This window comes from Trichechus manatus, unplaced genomic scaffold (assembly GCF_000243295.1).
Source record: "Trichechus manatus latirostris isolate Lorelei unplaced genomic scaffold, TriManLat1.0 scaffold00006, whole genome shotgun sequence".
In the NCBI taxonomy this organism is placed as follows: domain Eukaryota; kingdom Metazoa; phylum Chordata; class Mammalia; order Sirenia; family Trichechidae; genus Trichechus; species Trichechus manatus.
Genome location: NW_004443942.1, coordinates 12,550,897 through 12,566,205, shown reverse-complemented (window position 1 = coordinate 12,566,205; position 15,309 = coordinate 12,550,897). Strand labels below are relative to the sequence as shown.

The 15,309-nt window shown below is 36.4% G+C and overlaps 1 protein-coding gene across 1 annotated transcript in view; it reads right to left on the bottom strand.

The window, feature by feature from the left end:
• Nucleotides 1–3,506: 3,506 nt before the first annotated feature.
• PRMT3 (protein arginine methyltransferase 3) overlaps nt 3,507–15,309 on the bottom strand; it is a 117,614-nt gene continuing 105,811 nt past the window's right edge. The window contains exon 14 of the mRNA XM_023737001.1: nt 3,507–4,910. Coding sequence (XP_023592769.1) covers nt 4,801–4,910 — 110 coding nt within the window. The 3' untranslated portion in view covers nt 3,507–4,800. The remainder of the gene's footprint in view (nt 4,911–15,309) is intronic.

Sequence of the window (15,309 nt, the reverse complement as noted above, 5' to 3'; positions counted from 1 at the left end):
GCACTTCTTGGGCTCCCACATGGTCTGAGCTGATGGAGTGGCCTGGTAGGTTCCCTTCTAGTATCAATGCTTTACAAACAGTATCACAGCTACTCAATTTTAAGAATATATTTTAAAAACTTATTAAAGTTATATAACATTACAGAAAGCGCAGCTATTAGAGGAAAAAACCAAACTCATTGCCATCGAGTTGATTCTGACTCACAGTGATGCTATAGGACAGAGCAGAACTGCTCCATAGGGTTTCTAAGGTGGATTCGAACTGCCAACCTTTTGTAGCAGCCAAGCTCTTAACCACTGCACCACCAGGGCTCCTATTAAAGTCAGTTATAATTCCAATCACCTTAAGAAATTTTTTTTTTTATTCTTTCAATATTTTAGCATATGCAGGCTTTTTCTTATAATGAGTATACCTCGAGTTATCTGGTTGTTTTACCTAACATTTTTATCATGAGAGTTTTCCCATGTTGCCAAGAGGTCTTGATGATTTTTACTGGGAGCATAATATTCTATGAATTGAATAATTTACTTAATTACCTCCTTTACTATTAACTGATTACAGAATGTTTTTAAACACTTAGAACGAACTCAGTGGCAGAACATCTTTACGCATTTTTAGCTACACTCTAGAACTAGATGATACTACGGTGAGAAATAAGGTTTCTTTTGCAGTTTTTTTCCCCTCAAAACTTTATTGGAAATATCAAATGAATAACTTCTAAGACACTTAAAAAGTGCATTGCTTATTCATCATTCCAATTGGAAAAGCTTACTTAACTTTATAGCAACAAAACAGACACATAAAATCATGTAAAACAGATGAGCCTCCAAGCCCAAAGGCTCTTTTGATAGCTAGACTCGCAGGCAGAGAAGATACAGATCTTCTCAGGGTTCCTAACATCACATTCCAGGGAGACAACCGAGCAGGGAAGGCTCTAAGGAGCCCCAAGGCATATGGAGAACTGCTGAAGTAGAGCAAGTTCCCTGACTGTCTCTCCCACTGTTGGCAGTTAGTTTTGGGTCCAGCCCAATTAAGGGCCCAGAGATTAATGAGGCCATTGCAAATCCATTTTTTAGGCTCAGAAGTTGTTAATTAGCTGAGTTATATTGTAGCTCAGGGGTAGAGTTCAATCATCTCTGGCTTTGAAAAGTTCCGTTTGCACATTTATTCTAGTCTTAATTTGCTACCCTTACAAGCCTGAAAAGGTCAGTTACAAGCTGAGATAGGTCAGGAGTTGGAAAACTTTTTCGGTAGAGGGCACGATCATAAATATTTTCAGCTTTGTGGGTCATATGATCTGTTGCCACTACTCAACTCTGCTGTGGTAGTGAGAAAGCAGTCACAGATGATTTGTAAATGAGTATGTGTGGATGTGTTCCAACAAAATTTACCAGAATAGGCGGGGGAGGGGGATGGTTTGGCTTGTGGGCTGTAGTTCACCAGCCTTGTAATCAACAATGCTCCACCTCAGGTGTCTTATCAACCTTACTTTTCATTATAGTCTATCCTGGCAGAATGAGACAGCAAGTGTAGATTAAACTTATAAACCATTTTCAGTTTTTGCAAATGATTGCAGATGGATGTGGCTGAAACTCCAAGATAGAGCTGCAGAGCTGACGTTTTTTGGGGTTATTCTGCTACATAGAAAAACCTAATTACCTGGACCTTTGGGGTGTATGCTTCCAGCCCAGCAGCTTAAATTGTAATTTCTGGCATGGCCAGTAGAAGCTACATTGATTACCACCCTGTTTGAATTTTTCCTGTTGAATGCTCTTAGTTACCCTGCTTCCTCCACTTGATAGCATGACTGGTAAAACTTAGTGTGGCATGATCTTAAATTGGTGAAGTCACATAATACATTTTAGATATCCTGTTTCAAGAAGTGAGAGGTAAAATGCTGAGGGACACAGGTGGACCACATTGGTTTGTCTACACTAGGTGATAAGAAATGAAGCAACTCTGTGGGACTGGAATATCTTCCCCCTCAACAGAGATTATTTCAAAATGTAAGTTGCCTGTGTTCTACAGCAGTGGTGGTGACCTGTCGTACCACTTTGTCTATGCGATGCTGTACACTCTCAAGAGTTCTGTTGTCTTGAAACACTTCTTTTCAAAGGGCTCACATTACAAAGTACTGTTCAGCTATATACAGATGACTATCATACCTGGATGAAGACCACACATCACAACATAATAATGTTAGTTTCCACAAAGCAAGATAAGAGAAAAAATGTATTTTCTTAACAGAAACAAAATCCCTAAGCCAGAATAAATTACTATCCATAAACCTCCATCTGCCACAGCATGAACAGGACATTGTATTTATCGTTGTCAAGGGCTATGAAGTACTTATTTTTCACAGCAATTTAATGGCAGAAATTCCAATTGGAGAGCTAATATTTGGGCTCTCATGTTCTCATAAAATGTTTAGGTATACAAATTAGAATGTCCCAGCCTGCAAAGACTAACTGAAAAGAATATTCATCAACTATGGCTGGGCTAGTTACAACCATTAGAAGAAAATCAAAGGGGCTACTGGGTGAAAAATCCATAAAAATCAAACAAGATTTGAGCAAAAATAATTCTGAGAAATACTTTTTAAAAAGTATACTTTAAGTGTAGGAATTATTTATTATATACTTACAAGAAAGAAAAACAAAATAAAAACAAAAATTTGATGGTTTCTGGCCACTTAACTGAGTCCATTTAATATTTACAGGCCTCCTTAATCATTTTATCACCCTATCCTACTCAAATTTGTACATTAAGCCATTCAAGACAAAATTTAACGTGCTTTGAGCTGTAATATTAGCACCACCCATTTCCAGTAATGGTGTGAATTCAAATCCACGGTGGAAACAAGCTGGAGCTTTAGCACTGTGAAAACAGAAATCATGCTTATGAAGGAAGACTTAAAGAATATGGTCTTAATGCCAACATTTGAAAGCATTATTTTTCCCATTGCTAGAGGTATACTTTTCTAAAGACCAACAAGACAGTTTCTTTTTGATGGAGATTTTTCCATTTTAAATATAATTTCCTTTGTAATCATCATCTCTCTCATTCATGTGCTAGATTAATAATTGCTATCTGATGAAGCTGACAATTGCCAAACTGATTTAAGGTGTTTTTGTTGCTGTTGAGTTGGCTCCAATTCATGGCAACTTTATGTATTAAAGAACCAAATGCTGTCTGATCCTGTGCCATCTTCATGATTGTTGGTATGTTTGAGCCCACTGTTGTGGCTAATGTTTCAATCTACCTCACTGAAGATTTCCCTCGTTTTCGCTGACCCTCTACCTTACCAAACAGAACTTCCTTTCCTATCAATTGGTCTTTTCTGATGCATATCCAAAGAAAGTCAGTCAAAGTCTCACCATCCTCGCTTCTGAAGAGCATCCTGGTTGAATTTCTTCCAAGACTGATTTGTTCGTTCTTCTGGCAGTCCATGGTATATTCAATATTCTTGGCAACAATACAGTTCCAATGTATCAATTCTTCTTCCTTTTACACTAACTTTTGCATGCATGTAGATGCCATATATTCTTCAAAAGGGGTCTCTGAATGTATGAATGATGATCATACTACCACTTAATATTTATTGTTGTGTGTCAGACACTGTTCCAATTACTTAAAATATATTAACTCATGAATTGTTACAGAGAGGTTAAGGTATGTGACTAAGATTACACAAGAGGTGGAGCTGGGTTTGAACTTAGGCATGACTCCAGAGCTAATACCTCTCAACGCTGTGTGATGCTGCCTTGTGTCTTATTTTGATGAAGAACCAGCTGTCGAATTGAGGCATATGACCCACTCTCCTTAAAATCCGTGTTTTCTTAAAAACGATTCCTTCGTAAGATTTGTTTCAAATGCTTCTGATTTTACAAAAGGTTTTAATATGTTGAAACATTATCTTAAAATGCTTATGGGTGTTTTACATATTTTATTGAATGCTCTTCATTCTACATTTCAAACTGAGTAACTAAATGACACAATTTTATAGAGTGATGTAAGTGTATTTAACCTTTGCACATAAATCGTTTGAAAAAGGTATTAGTAAACAAGTACATGTGTATCTAGATCTTTAAAAACTTCTATGAAACTTAGGATACATGTATTGAAATTAGATTTCCTAGGCAGTACTAGAAAATTATATGGCCAAAAAATATTTACAAAGAGGGAAGAAGCTACAAAATGAGAATGATAGATACGCTGGATAGGATGATCAATTAAGCTGCCTTCAAATAGGATTTGCAGAAGGCTGATGCTCTCTTTTCTGTATTTTAGTCCCTTACACTTGCTCTTTATTATATCCTGATATTGTAGCAAATAATACAATTAAAAACTACTCCTCCCCAAATCTGCAATAAAATGTTTAATGCCTTGTGTATGGTTACTAGTTTAAAAAAAACATAATCCAAATAACTAATCAAATGCTACTGTTTAAAATTTACAGTAGAAAACTGATTAAAAACAACAAAAGACTATCTCTGTTCCAAATTTGGGCCAATTTAAATGATTTTCAATGCAGCTAACCTGAATGTAAAAATTACTTTAGTTAAATCTGGCTGACCAGACTTCCAAGAATAAGATTACACAGGTGGAGCACAAGGATCACTCAGTACACTTCCTCAGTTGAATAACACCAGATTCCTACCAAGCTTCCCTCTTACTGAGGAGATTCATTAGGAAAGGTCCCATCATCCATGCACTCACATAAGATTATCCAAGCCTCTTCCACCACCCTCTACCCTACCCCCACATTAAAAACTGTTAGTTGTGCTTTTGTGGCTTTTTCACTGGAGGCCATAAGTTTGAGTTGAATTATTCAACGTGAGGGTCACAATGAGAGAGCGTGGATCTTTCTTATTCTTGTGAACTGTGATCTTTCCTTTCAAGGCCTCACCTATAAAAGAAAGGCAAAAAATGTGTTTAAGAACTAAATAAATACAGTCTAGCAGAGAAATAAATATATACCTAGCACTTCTCTTTTAATGTTGTGAGATGTTTCATTAATTTTTTTTCTCTTTTTTATTGTGGTAAAAACATACACACCCAAACATCCACCAACCCAACAATTTCCGCATTTACAACTAAATGACATCGATTGCATTTTTCATGTTGTACCACCATTATCGCCATCCTCATCCAAAACATTCCACCGCCATGAACAAAAACCCAGTGCTCCTCAAACTAAAACTCCCTTTCTCCATCCCTCCCAACCCTGGTAACCATTAATAATCTTTGGTTTTTATCCATTTGTTTATTTCATATAAGTGGTATCATACAGTATTTCTCCTTTTGCAACTGACTTATTTACCTCAGCATGTTTTCAAGGTTCTTCCTTCCATGTTGTGGCATGCAACAGAACTTCATTTCTCTTTATGGCTGCATAATGTTTCATTGTATGTATATACCACATTTTGTTTATCCATTTATCTGTTGACAGACATTTCAGTTGTTTCCACCTTCTGGTTATTTTGGTAAGTGCTACAATGAACACTGGTGTACAGATTTGTGTTCCTGCCTTCACTTCTTCTGGGCATATACCCACGATTGGGACTGCTGCGTCATATGGGAGTTCTATGCTCAACTTTTAGAGGAACCTCCAAACTGTTTCCCACAGTGGCCGCACCATTTCACATTCCCACCAGTAACAGATGAGGGTTTCAGTTTTCTCCAAACTCTGACAGCACTGTTTTCCATTTTTTTTGATCATTGCCATCTAATGGGGGTGAAATGATAATCTCATTGTGGTTTTGATTTGTATCTCTCTAAATGGCTAAGGAAGGAACCCTTGCGGCACAGTGGTTAAGAGCTTGGCTGCTAACCAAAAAGTCGACAGTTCGAATCCACCGGCTGCTCCCTGGAAACCCTATGGGCAGTTCTACTCTGTATTATAGGGTCACTATGAGTTGGAATCACCTCGACAGCAAAGGGTAATGGCTAAGGAAGAAGCCATGGTGATGTAATGGTTAAGCACCTGCCTGCTAACTCAAAGGCTGGCAGTTCAAACCCACCTAGCAGCTCTGTTAGAGAAAGACTGGTGATTTGCTTCCATAAAACTCTAGGAGGGCAGTTCTTCTCTGTCACATGGGGTCGCTAAATGTCAAAACGTACTTGACAGCACCTAACAACAAGAAGATGAGTGACGAAGGATGCTGAGCATCTTTTCATGTACTTGTTGGCCATCTGGATATCCTCTTTGGTGAACTGTCCAAGTTCTTTGCCCATTTTTTGATTGCGTTGTCTTTTTGTTGTTGTGTTTTATATAAATTTTGGATATTAGGCCCTTATTTGATACATGGTTCCTGAAAATTTTCTCCCAATCTGTAGGCTATCTTTTCATTTTATTGATAAAATCCTTTGATGTACAAAAGTAATTTATGAGGTCACATCTACCTACCTATTTTGTCTTCTGCTGCTCAGGCTTTTGTTACCATATCTAACAGTCTTATTGCCAAACACAAGGTCCCCAGCCTCACCTCTTCATTTTCTTCTAACAATTTTATGGTTTTAGTTTTCACATATAGGTCCTTAATCCATTCCGATTTGTTTTTTGTGTATGGTATGAGGCATGGAACCGATTTATTCTGCATGTGGAAGTCCACGTTTGCCAGCACCCTTTGTTGAAGAGACTCTTCCTTCCCCATTAAATGGACTTAGCACCCTTGTTGAAAATCAGTTGACCACAGATGTGTGGATTTATTTCTGGACTTTCAATTCTATTCCATTGATCTATATGTCTATTATAAGTAGCCCTGGTGGTGTAATAGTTAGGTACTCAGCTGCTAACTGACAGGTTAGTGGTTCGAATCCACCAGCTGGCAATCTACTTTTGTAAAGATTACAGGCTAGGAACACCTATGGGGCCAGTTTTAATCTGTCATATAGGGTCACTATGAGTAAGAATTGAATTGACTCAACAACATACAACAACAACATATGTCTATTATTACAGCAGTACCAGGCTGTTTTCACTATTGCAGCTTAATAGTATGTTTTGAAATCAGGAAGTATGAGTCCTCCTCTTCTTCAAGATTGCGTTAGCCATTCCACATAAATTTTAGGATTTGCCTTCCCATTCCTGCAAAGAAGGCTGCTGTAATTTTGACGGATACTGCACTGAATTTATAGATTGCTTTGGGTAATACTGGCATCTTACCTGTATTAAGCCTTCCAATCCATGAACACAGAAGGTCCTTCCATTTATTTAGGTCTTCTTTCTTTTAGTAATGTTTTATAATTTTCTGTGTACAAGTCTTTCACCTTCCTGGTTAAATTTATTCCTAGGTACTTTATTCTTTTAGATGCTATTGTAAATGGTAATGTCTCCTTAATTTCCCTTTCAGATTGCTCACTGCTGATGTATAGAAACCTGATTTTTGAGTGATGACCTGTACCCTACCACTCTGAATTCATTTATTTGTTCTTAATAGCTTTTTTGTAGGCTCTTCAGGGTTTTCTATGTATAGGGTCATGTTATTTGCAAAGGACATGATCCTATACAAGGACTCTCTCCTTCTTGATTTGGATACCTTATATTATTTTTCTAGCCTAATTGTGCTGGCTAGGACTTCCAGAATGATGCTGAATAGCAGTGGTGAGAGTAGGCATCCTTGTCTTGTTCTTGATCTTAATGAGAAGGTTCTCAGTCTTTCTCCATTGAGTATGACGTTAGTTGTGGGTTCTTCATAAATGTCTTTTATTATATTGAGGGATTTCCCTTCTATTTCTATTTTGTTGGGTGTTTTTTATCATGAAAGGGTGTTGAATTTTGTCAAATGCCTTTCGGGCACTGATTGAAATGATCATGTGGTTCTTTCCTATTATTTTATTAATGTGGTGTATTACATTGATTGATTTTCTAATGTAGAATCATTAATTTTTGAATGAAGCAAGAACTAACCTACACATCACAGGTATCAATCACCTTGTGAAAGAGTGAGTAAAACTATAGTGGCCATGCAGAATCAGGAGGAGCAGTTTTATTGGACTCCTGAATATGCGGCCCCATGGTGGGTCCCGGTAATATAGAAAAAACAAGATACGGTCCATGCCCTCAGAGTTCCTGGTCAACAGTGAAGAGAAATAGCTACATTAACAATTACACAATAGGTGTGTATCTAAGATGTGTTGGAAGTAAAGATTGGGAATGGTTGGACTGTAGTAAAAGGCATGGTTAACCAGGGCTTAAGAAGGGCATGTGTAATGGCATTTAAGGGAGAGAAAATACGTATAGAGAGCCTTCAGGGCACGGCACTTTGAGGAACTAAAAATTATAGTTGGGAAAACTTAAAATAAATTTATATTTTATAAATACAATGACAAAGCCCTTAGCCTTTAAAGGTAGTGACACTGTGAACGGAAAACAGAACTTACACAGGTATAACAGTGAACACAAAAATATGACAAATCTGTTTGAAGGAAGACTGATTTCCTAAGAATTTATTCTATATGTTCCAAATTGTATAGAGAATATTAGAACATTCTAAAATGGAATTATTTATGTGCTTTTCTGATGATAAATACTACTATTTTTTTCATTTATTTGCCAAGAGTCCATTAAAAATAACAAAATGAAAGAGACTGTAAGCTGTAATTCATCATCATCCCTTGCTTAAGAATAAGATCCCACTAAAAAGCATCAGGTAGAGTTTAACAATCTGGATAGACACAACAAGACTGCATATAAAATGGTGATTGAGGAATCTATGTGAAACCATCCAAGTACTCGATCAGTATCTTATTTTTTAAAAACTGCAAATCCCACACATTCTGGGATAATGAATCTGAATGCTCTTCAAGAAGGTAGTAAAGTAGCACAAGCCAAACCATGTAATGGCTGTATTTATTTTTAGAGTATAAAGATCCCATTATGAAAACATCCATACTGTAATCCTTGAAAAAAGGGAAGACTCATATACTTCAATAAAATTTAAGAAATTACAGTAATGGAAGAAAGAATGTGGCACCAAGTGCACTTGATTCAGCAAAATATAATGATTTTATGTGTAGGTGTCTATGCTAATGTGTACAGGCGGCTTTGGTTTTTGTATCTGACCTGTTCTTCTACATTATTAAGAAATGAAACAAAACTACTTCACTTGCCATGTTCACCAAAGTGTGACATGAGAAAGATTACCAGTGAGGTAGTTCTATAAACTTTATAGACAAAATGCATTCATGATAACAACTTTCAGCAAGCTAGGACTAGAAGGAATCTTCCTCAGCCTGGTCAAGGCAATCTATGAAAAACTACAGAGAACATCACTCTTAATTCAGAGACAGAATGCTTTCTTCCTAAGATTGGAATTAAGGCAAGGATGTCCATTTGACCACTCCTAGTCACTATTCTATTTGATGTCCTAGCTAAGGCATTAAGGCAAGGAAAAAAAAAAAGAAGACAAATACTGGAAAAAAGAAGTAAAACAGTCTTGATTGGTAGACCATGTGATCTTATACACAGAAAATCCTATAGCAATATGCAAAAAAGCTACTAGAACTCTAAGATGATTTGGCAAGGTCTTAGGATATAAGGTCAAGATACAAAATTAACTGTATTTCTGTATACACCCACTCCTCACTTACTGACATGATTAGGTTCCAAAGACCAGGTCATTACGTGAAAACAGGCATTATGCAAAAATGAAGTGTTTTTTTTTTTCCTATTTTCAGACCATCCATTTGTCCGATTTTTTTTAAATTTAGAAAATACCTGTTACCGTTGCATCAACTATGACTCATAGCAACCCTATAGGACAGAGTAGAACTGCCCCATAGAGTTTCCAAGGAGTGCCTGATGGATTCAAACTGCCACCACTTTGGTTAGCAGCCGTAGCACTTAACCACCATGCCACCAGGGTTTCCAACAGCTAAGATTTACTGATGTATTCGTCTCCCTGATAAATTCAGTTATGGATTACTCCTCTGCAGAGAAGGAAGCTGGAGGAGACAAAGCTGGATAAAGTCGGGTTGTGTGACTAGAGGGCTCATGGCTTAACCACTTCACCTTCCTCCTACGCTGGGTCAGAGCTTCCCTCCAGAAGCTGCCTCCAGGGCTCCACTTCCACCCCTGCAAGCCCTGAATTCACGATCTGGGAACCTGCTCTGCCCTCTGGGCCTGGTGAGTCACTGAGGCTCTGGGCTTCCTGCAACGGTGCTGGGAGCCTGGCCGCACGCCCGGCCCCACCGAGGAAGAGGCTTCAGACCCATTTCAGCTCACTTTGGGATGTCATTAAACCTGCATGCATTTCTTCCAAACACTCTCTGTGATACCTCTTTCTTTCCTCCCTTCCCACGCTACAGCAATTTTGAGCTGCAGGGCCTCAGGCTGAATAGGAGCGAGGAACCCAGAAAGGCACCCACAGGCTTGGTGCTGCCCGCGCATCTGCCTGGAGGCTGGGGACAAGGAGGATGCTGGCCCCATGTGGCAACTGGATATGTTGCCCCCACCAGTAGGAGGAAGCAGAGGCACAGGGCAGCTTGGCCTAGATTCCTGAAGGACACCTGGAGACGTTCCTCAAGGAAGAGGATGCTCTGCAGTTGTTGCTGCCATGCCCACAGCCTTGTTAACGCGCAAAAGTCAGATAGTAGATTTTTTGTTACCACTGCTGTAAATGCGAAATGTTGGATACTAAGACAGTTGATAGGCAAGGAGTATTTGTTGTTGTTGTTAGGTGCCGCTGAATCGGTTCCAACTCATAGCGACCCTATAGGACAGAGCAGAACTGCCCCATAGGGTTTCTAAGGAGCAGCCGGCGGATTTGAACTGCTGACCTTTTGGTTAGCAGTCGAGCTCTTAACTACTACGCCACCAGGGCTCCAAGTGAGGAGTATGTATACTATCAATGAAGAAATTAGAAACTGAAATAACAATCACAATAGCATTTACCATAGCATTAAACAAGCATTAAATACTCAGAGATAAATATAACATATATGCAAGAGACTTATCCACATAAAACTACAAAACACTGCTGAGAGGCATTAAAGATGATCTAAATAAACAGGGAGACATATTTACTTGTGGATGGAAAGACTCAATATTGTTAAGATGTCAGCTCTTTCCAAACTATCTAGAGATTCAATACAATCCCAATCAAAATCCTAACAGAATATTTTGTAGAAATTAACAAGCTGATTCTAAAGTTAATATGGAAATATAAAGGACTTAGACTAGCCAAAACATACAGATCAATGGAACAAACAAAGAGCTCAGAAACTGACCTATACACATATGGACAATTCATTTTTGACAAAGGAGCCAAGGTAATTAAATAGTAAAAGGATAGTCTTTTCAGGAAATGATGGAGTAACTGAATATTCATTTGGAAAAAGATGAACCATTACTCTTTAAATTAACGTGATAATAAACCTAAATGTAGATGCTAAAACTATAAAAATTTTCTAGAAGAAATATTTAAGAAAATCTTTGTGATGTTAGTTAGGGTAGGCAAAGATTTCTTAATTGGGACACAAAACTACAAACTATAAAGGAAAAATTGATAAAGTGGGCTTCATCAAAATTCATAAAAGATGTCAATTCTTCAAAAAACATTCAGAAAATGAAAAGCCAATAATTAGAATAAAAATATCAGCAGCACATATATTTGATAAAGAAGTTGTGTGTGTACATGTCTATAAAGAGTTTTTACAACTCAACAAATAAAAAGGCATAAAACTCAATTAAAAAATGAGGAAAATATTTAAATAGAAACCTTACATACCAGTTTATACCCACTAAAATGGTTTAAATTAAAGTGACTGATTTAGTTAAGTGTTGGCAAGGATGTGTAACAACTGAACTCACAATGGTGGTGAAATGTAAAACAGTATAATCATTTTGAAAAACAGCCTGGCAGTTTCTTATAAGTGAAATACATACATTTATCATGAGACTTCGTAATCCTACTCCTAGAAGAAAAAAAAAAAAAATCCAAGAGAAATAAAAACACATATGTCTGTACAAAGACTTTTACCTGAATGTTCATAGCAACTTTATTCATAATGGCTTATAAGATTCTGAAAGAAGTAGTACGGACGTAAAGTGACAGAAAGCTGATCAGTGCTTGCCTTGGTCTGGGGACTGGAGTGAGGGCTTAAGGAGGAAACTTTAGAGTAGTGAAAATGTTCTGTACTTTTTTTTTTTTTTTTTTTTTTTTGGTAAATGTTCTATATCTTGATTAGGGTAGTGTATACGTTTTTCAAAACTCAGTGAATTGTACAATTAAAATGTGTACATTTTATTGTATGTAAACTATACCATAATAAAGTTGTTTTAAAAATGTGGTACCTTAGAAATAAACACACAGACAAATTGAATGCAGTACAGAAACCAGAAGGAGACCCATTATGGAGATTTAGTACATAGTAAGTGGGTATTCTGAGGTACCCTGATGGCATAACGGTTAGGCACTTGGTGGTTAACTGAAAGGTTGGCAGTTTGAATCCACCCAGCATCTCTGCAGAAGAAAGGCCTGGCAATCTGCTCCTGGAAAGATTACAGCCTAAAAAACTCTGTGGGGCAGTTCTACACTGTTGCATGGGGTCTCTATGAGTCGGAATCAACTCGATGGCACCTAACAACAATAACAAATGAGTATTTTAAATCACCGAGGAAAGGATTTAATAAAATTGTGTTTGGACAACTGGCTATCCACTTGGGAAAAAAATGGTTACATCCTGAAGTGTTAAAATAAAAAATCCAGAGAGATTAAAGGTTAAATAAAATCACATGAAGAAAGGTTGACAGATTTGATATAGAAAAAATGAAAAAATAAATCATATAAAGCAAGATATTGTAAAGAAAGAAAAGCAAATTAAATTAATGTTACTTTTCACTTCTTAGAATAGCAGAGATAAAAGAAAAAGTCTGAATTTTTAATTAATTCCTTAAAATAAATGATCAGAAGTAGAATTTCTTGGTAAAAAGCATAAAGAAATTTTTTATATATCTTTGCATATAATGAGAAATATATTCCAGTTGTACATTCCTGCCATCTTCAACCTTTGGTGTTATTAAAGACCAAACCAAACTAAAAAAGATAAATGAATAAAAGAAAACAAAAGTACCTTTGTTATTTAGATAAACAAAAAAAATTTCAGTCATTATCAGTGCTAATGGGTGTTCTTTAGGATGTTTCAGCCACCTTACCCCCACCCCTCAAACTCTCTTTTGTGCATTTATCTGAGTGATTTTCTTGTTGATGTATATGAAGTATTGTTGCAAATATTTTTTCACTCATTCGCCCTAATGGTTGCTACTCTTTGATTTAAATTGCCTTACAAGTGTTAAAAAATGTAAATTGGTTTGTTTGTAAATATTCTATTCAATCCTTAGTAAAAGGGTCAAAATTGAAATGTTTTATGGTGTTTATTAAAGCAGGTTTTCAAATTTTTCATTTTCGGTTCAAAGGATACACTTATAACAATTCTGTGTAGTCCTCAATTTACAAACATAATCCAAATGAAGATGAACTAGTAATGAATACTTCTGTTAAATTTTCACAAAAGAGAAAACTTTAAACACTAATATTAAATAGACGAAACACCTGAATAGTTAAAAGTCATAATATTAATTGCCATATATATAAGTTGATATTATTTTCATGTCTTAAAATTTAATACAAAATAAAATATCTATTTCCACGATAATATTAATTTCAGAGAAGAGGGCGTAACCACACTCATTTAAGTTAGTTAAATAGCATGAAGGGTCTCAGTAATAAATAACACAATTCACACTGCTGAACTCCCTTCAATTGTCCAAGCCTGAATAAAATGCCAAGGCAGTGGCTGTAATGCCAGAATAGATCAGAGTAATTAATCAGTGTCAAAAAGATATAAAATGACTGATGTTTTTAAACATATGTACTGTGGTGAAAGCTGCAAAGGACACTCTCTATAGAGCTGAGCTACACCACCTTGTTTTTATCGTAGGCAGATATCTATTAGTATACCACAAAGCAGTGCTGCAGTTTAATCAAGAAAAAACTGATTTCATTTCCATCCTGTTACAGTGTTTTTTAAAATTAATTTCTTATGGAGTAATGGATTTCATCTCCCCAGAAAACAAAACGAAACAAATCTAAATAATTAATATCACTATTAAAGCTTAGTTAAAAAAAGAAAGAAAAAAGAAATTCTGCAGCATATATAAAAGCTTAAATCTATGCAGAGAAAGAGACCTTAGCCATATTTTCAAAGCAAAATCACATGAAAAAATTTTGAGCTTTTCATGTAAAAACTGCCATGTAAGTTGGTACAGTAAAATAATATCATTATTAAACAAACAAACACATACCCTGAATTTAAACTTCAAGTGTTCTCTAACTCTTTTGAAAGTATTCATTCTGGGAGGTTGGTCCCTTATTCCCACAATGCTGGAAGTGCTCAAATGTTTACAGCACTTTTTTTGGAACTATTTTTAGAACTAGGTTGTAAATCAAACAAAAAACTAGGCTCATTATTTTGTAGTTTCATTTTGTTTTTAACCAAACGTACAACTTTAAGTATAGGAATTTCTCTATTTCCATTGTCTTTTGCTGCTTTCTAAAAATCAAGTCTATCCCCTAAGGTTTACCACTACTGTAGATATTAACACACACACACACACACACACACACACACACAGAACCAATCTAGACAGAGTAACTGTATAGGTATGCTTACAATATTTTATTTATTTACAATAATCCTATCATATTACCTTCTGGATGCTAATATACATTTTACATAGGCAGTATATTTTCTGATTAGACTGCTGGCTTTATTTAATTTTATCTAAAAAATGTTATAGTATGTTGAGTCAAAAACAACTTTTAGTTTAACTAAATCCAACAATAAAACAGTTACTGTTGAGCTGATTTCAACTCATAGTAACCCCATGTGTATCACTGTGTATCACAGCAGAACTGTGCTCCACAGGGTTTTCAATGGATGATTTTTCAGAAGTAGATCACCAGGCCTTTCTTCTGTGGTGCCTCTAAGTAGACTCAAAACTACAACCATTCTGTTAACAGCCAAGTATGTTAATCTTTTGCACCACCAGGGACTGTCAACCAAGTATAGCAATTAGCTAAATGCCCTTGGTGTGGTGCCACCCAACGTGATAAGAGGAAATTACATTTCAAGGACTTAATGCATATTACCGCACTTATTCGGCAAAATATTTATAATATGCAAAATAGTGTATCAGATCAAAAAAGAGTGAGGGAGGCAAAGAACTCATCTTCCATTAGAACCCTTTATCACAGCACACTGGGATGTTATAACACAGATATATGCATGAATTGATCACAGAG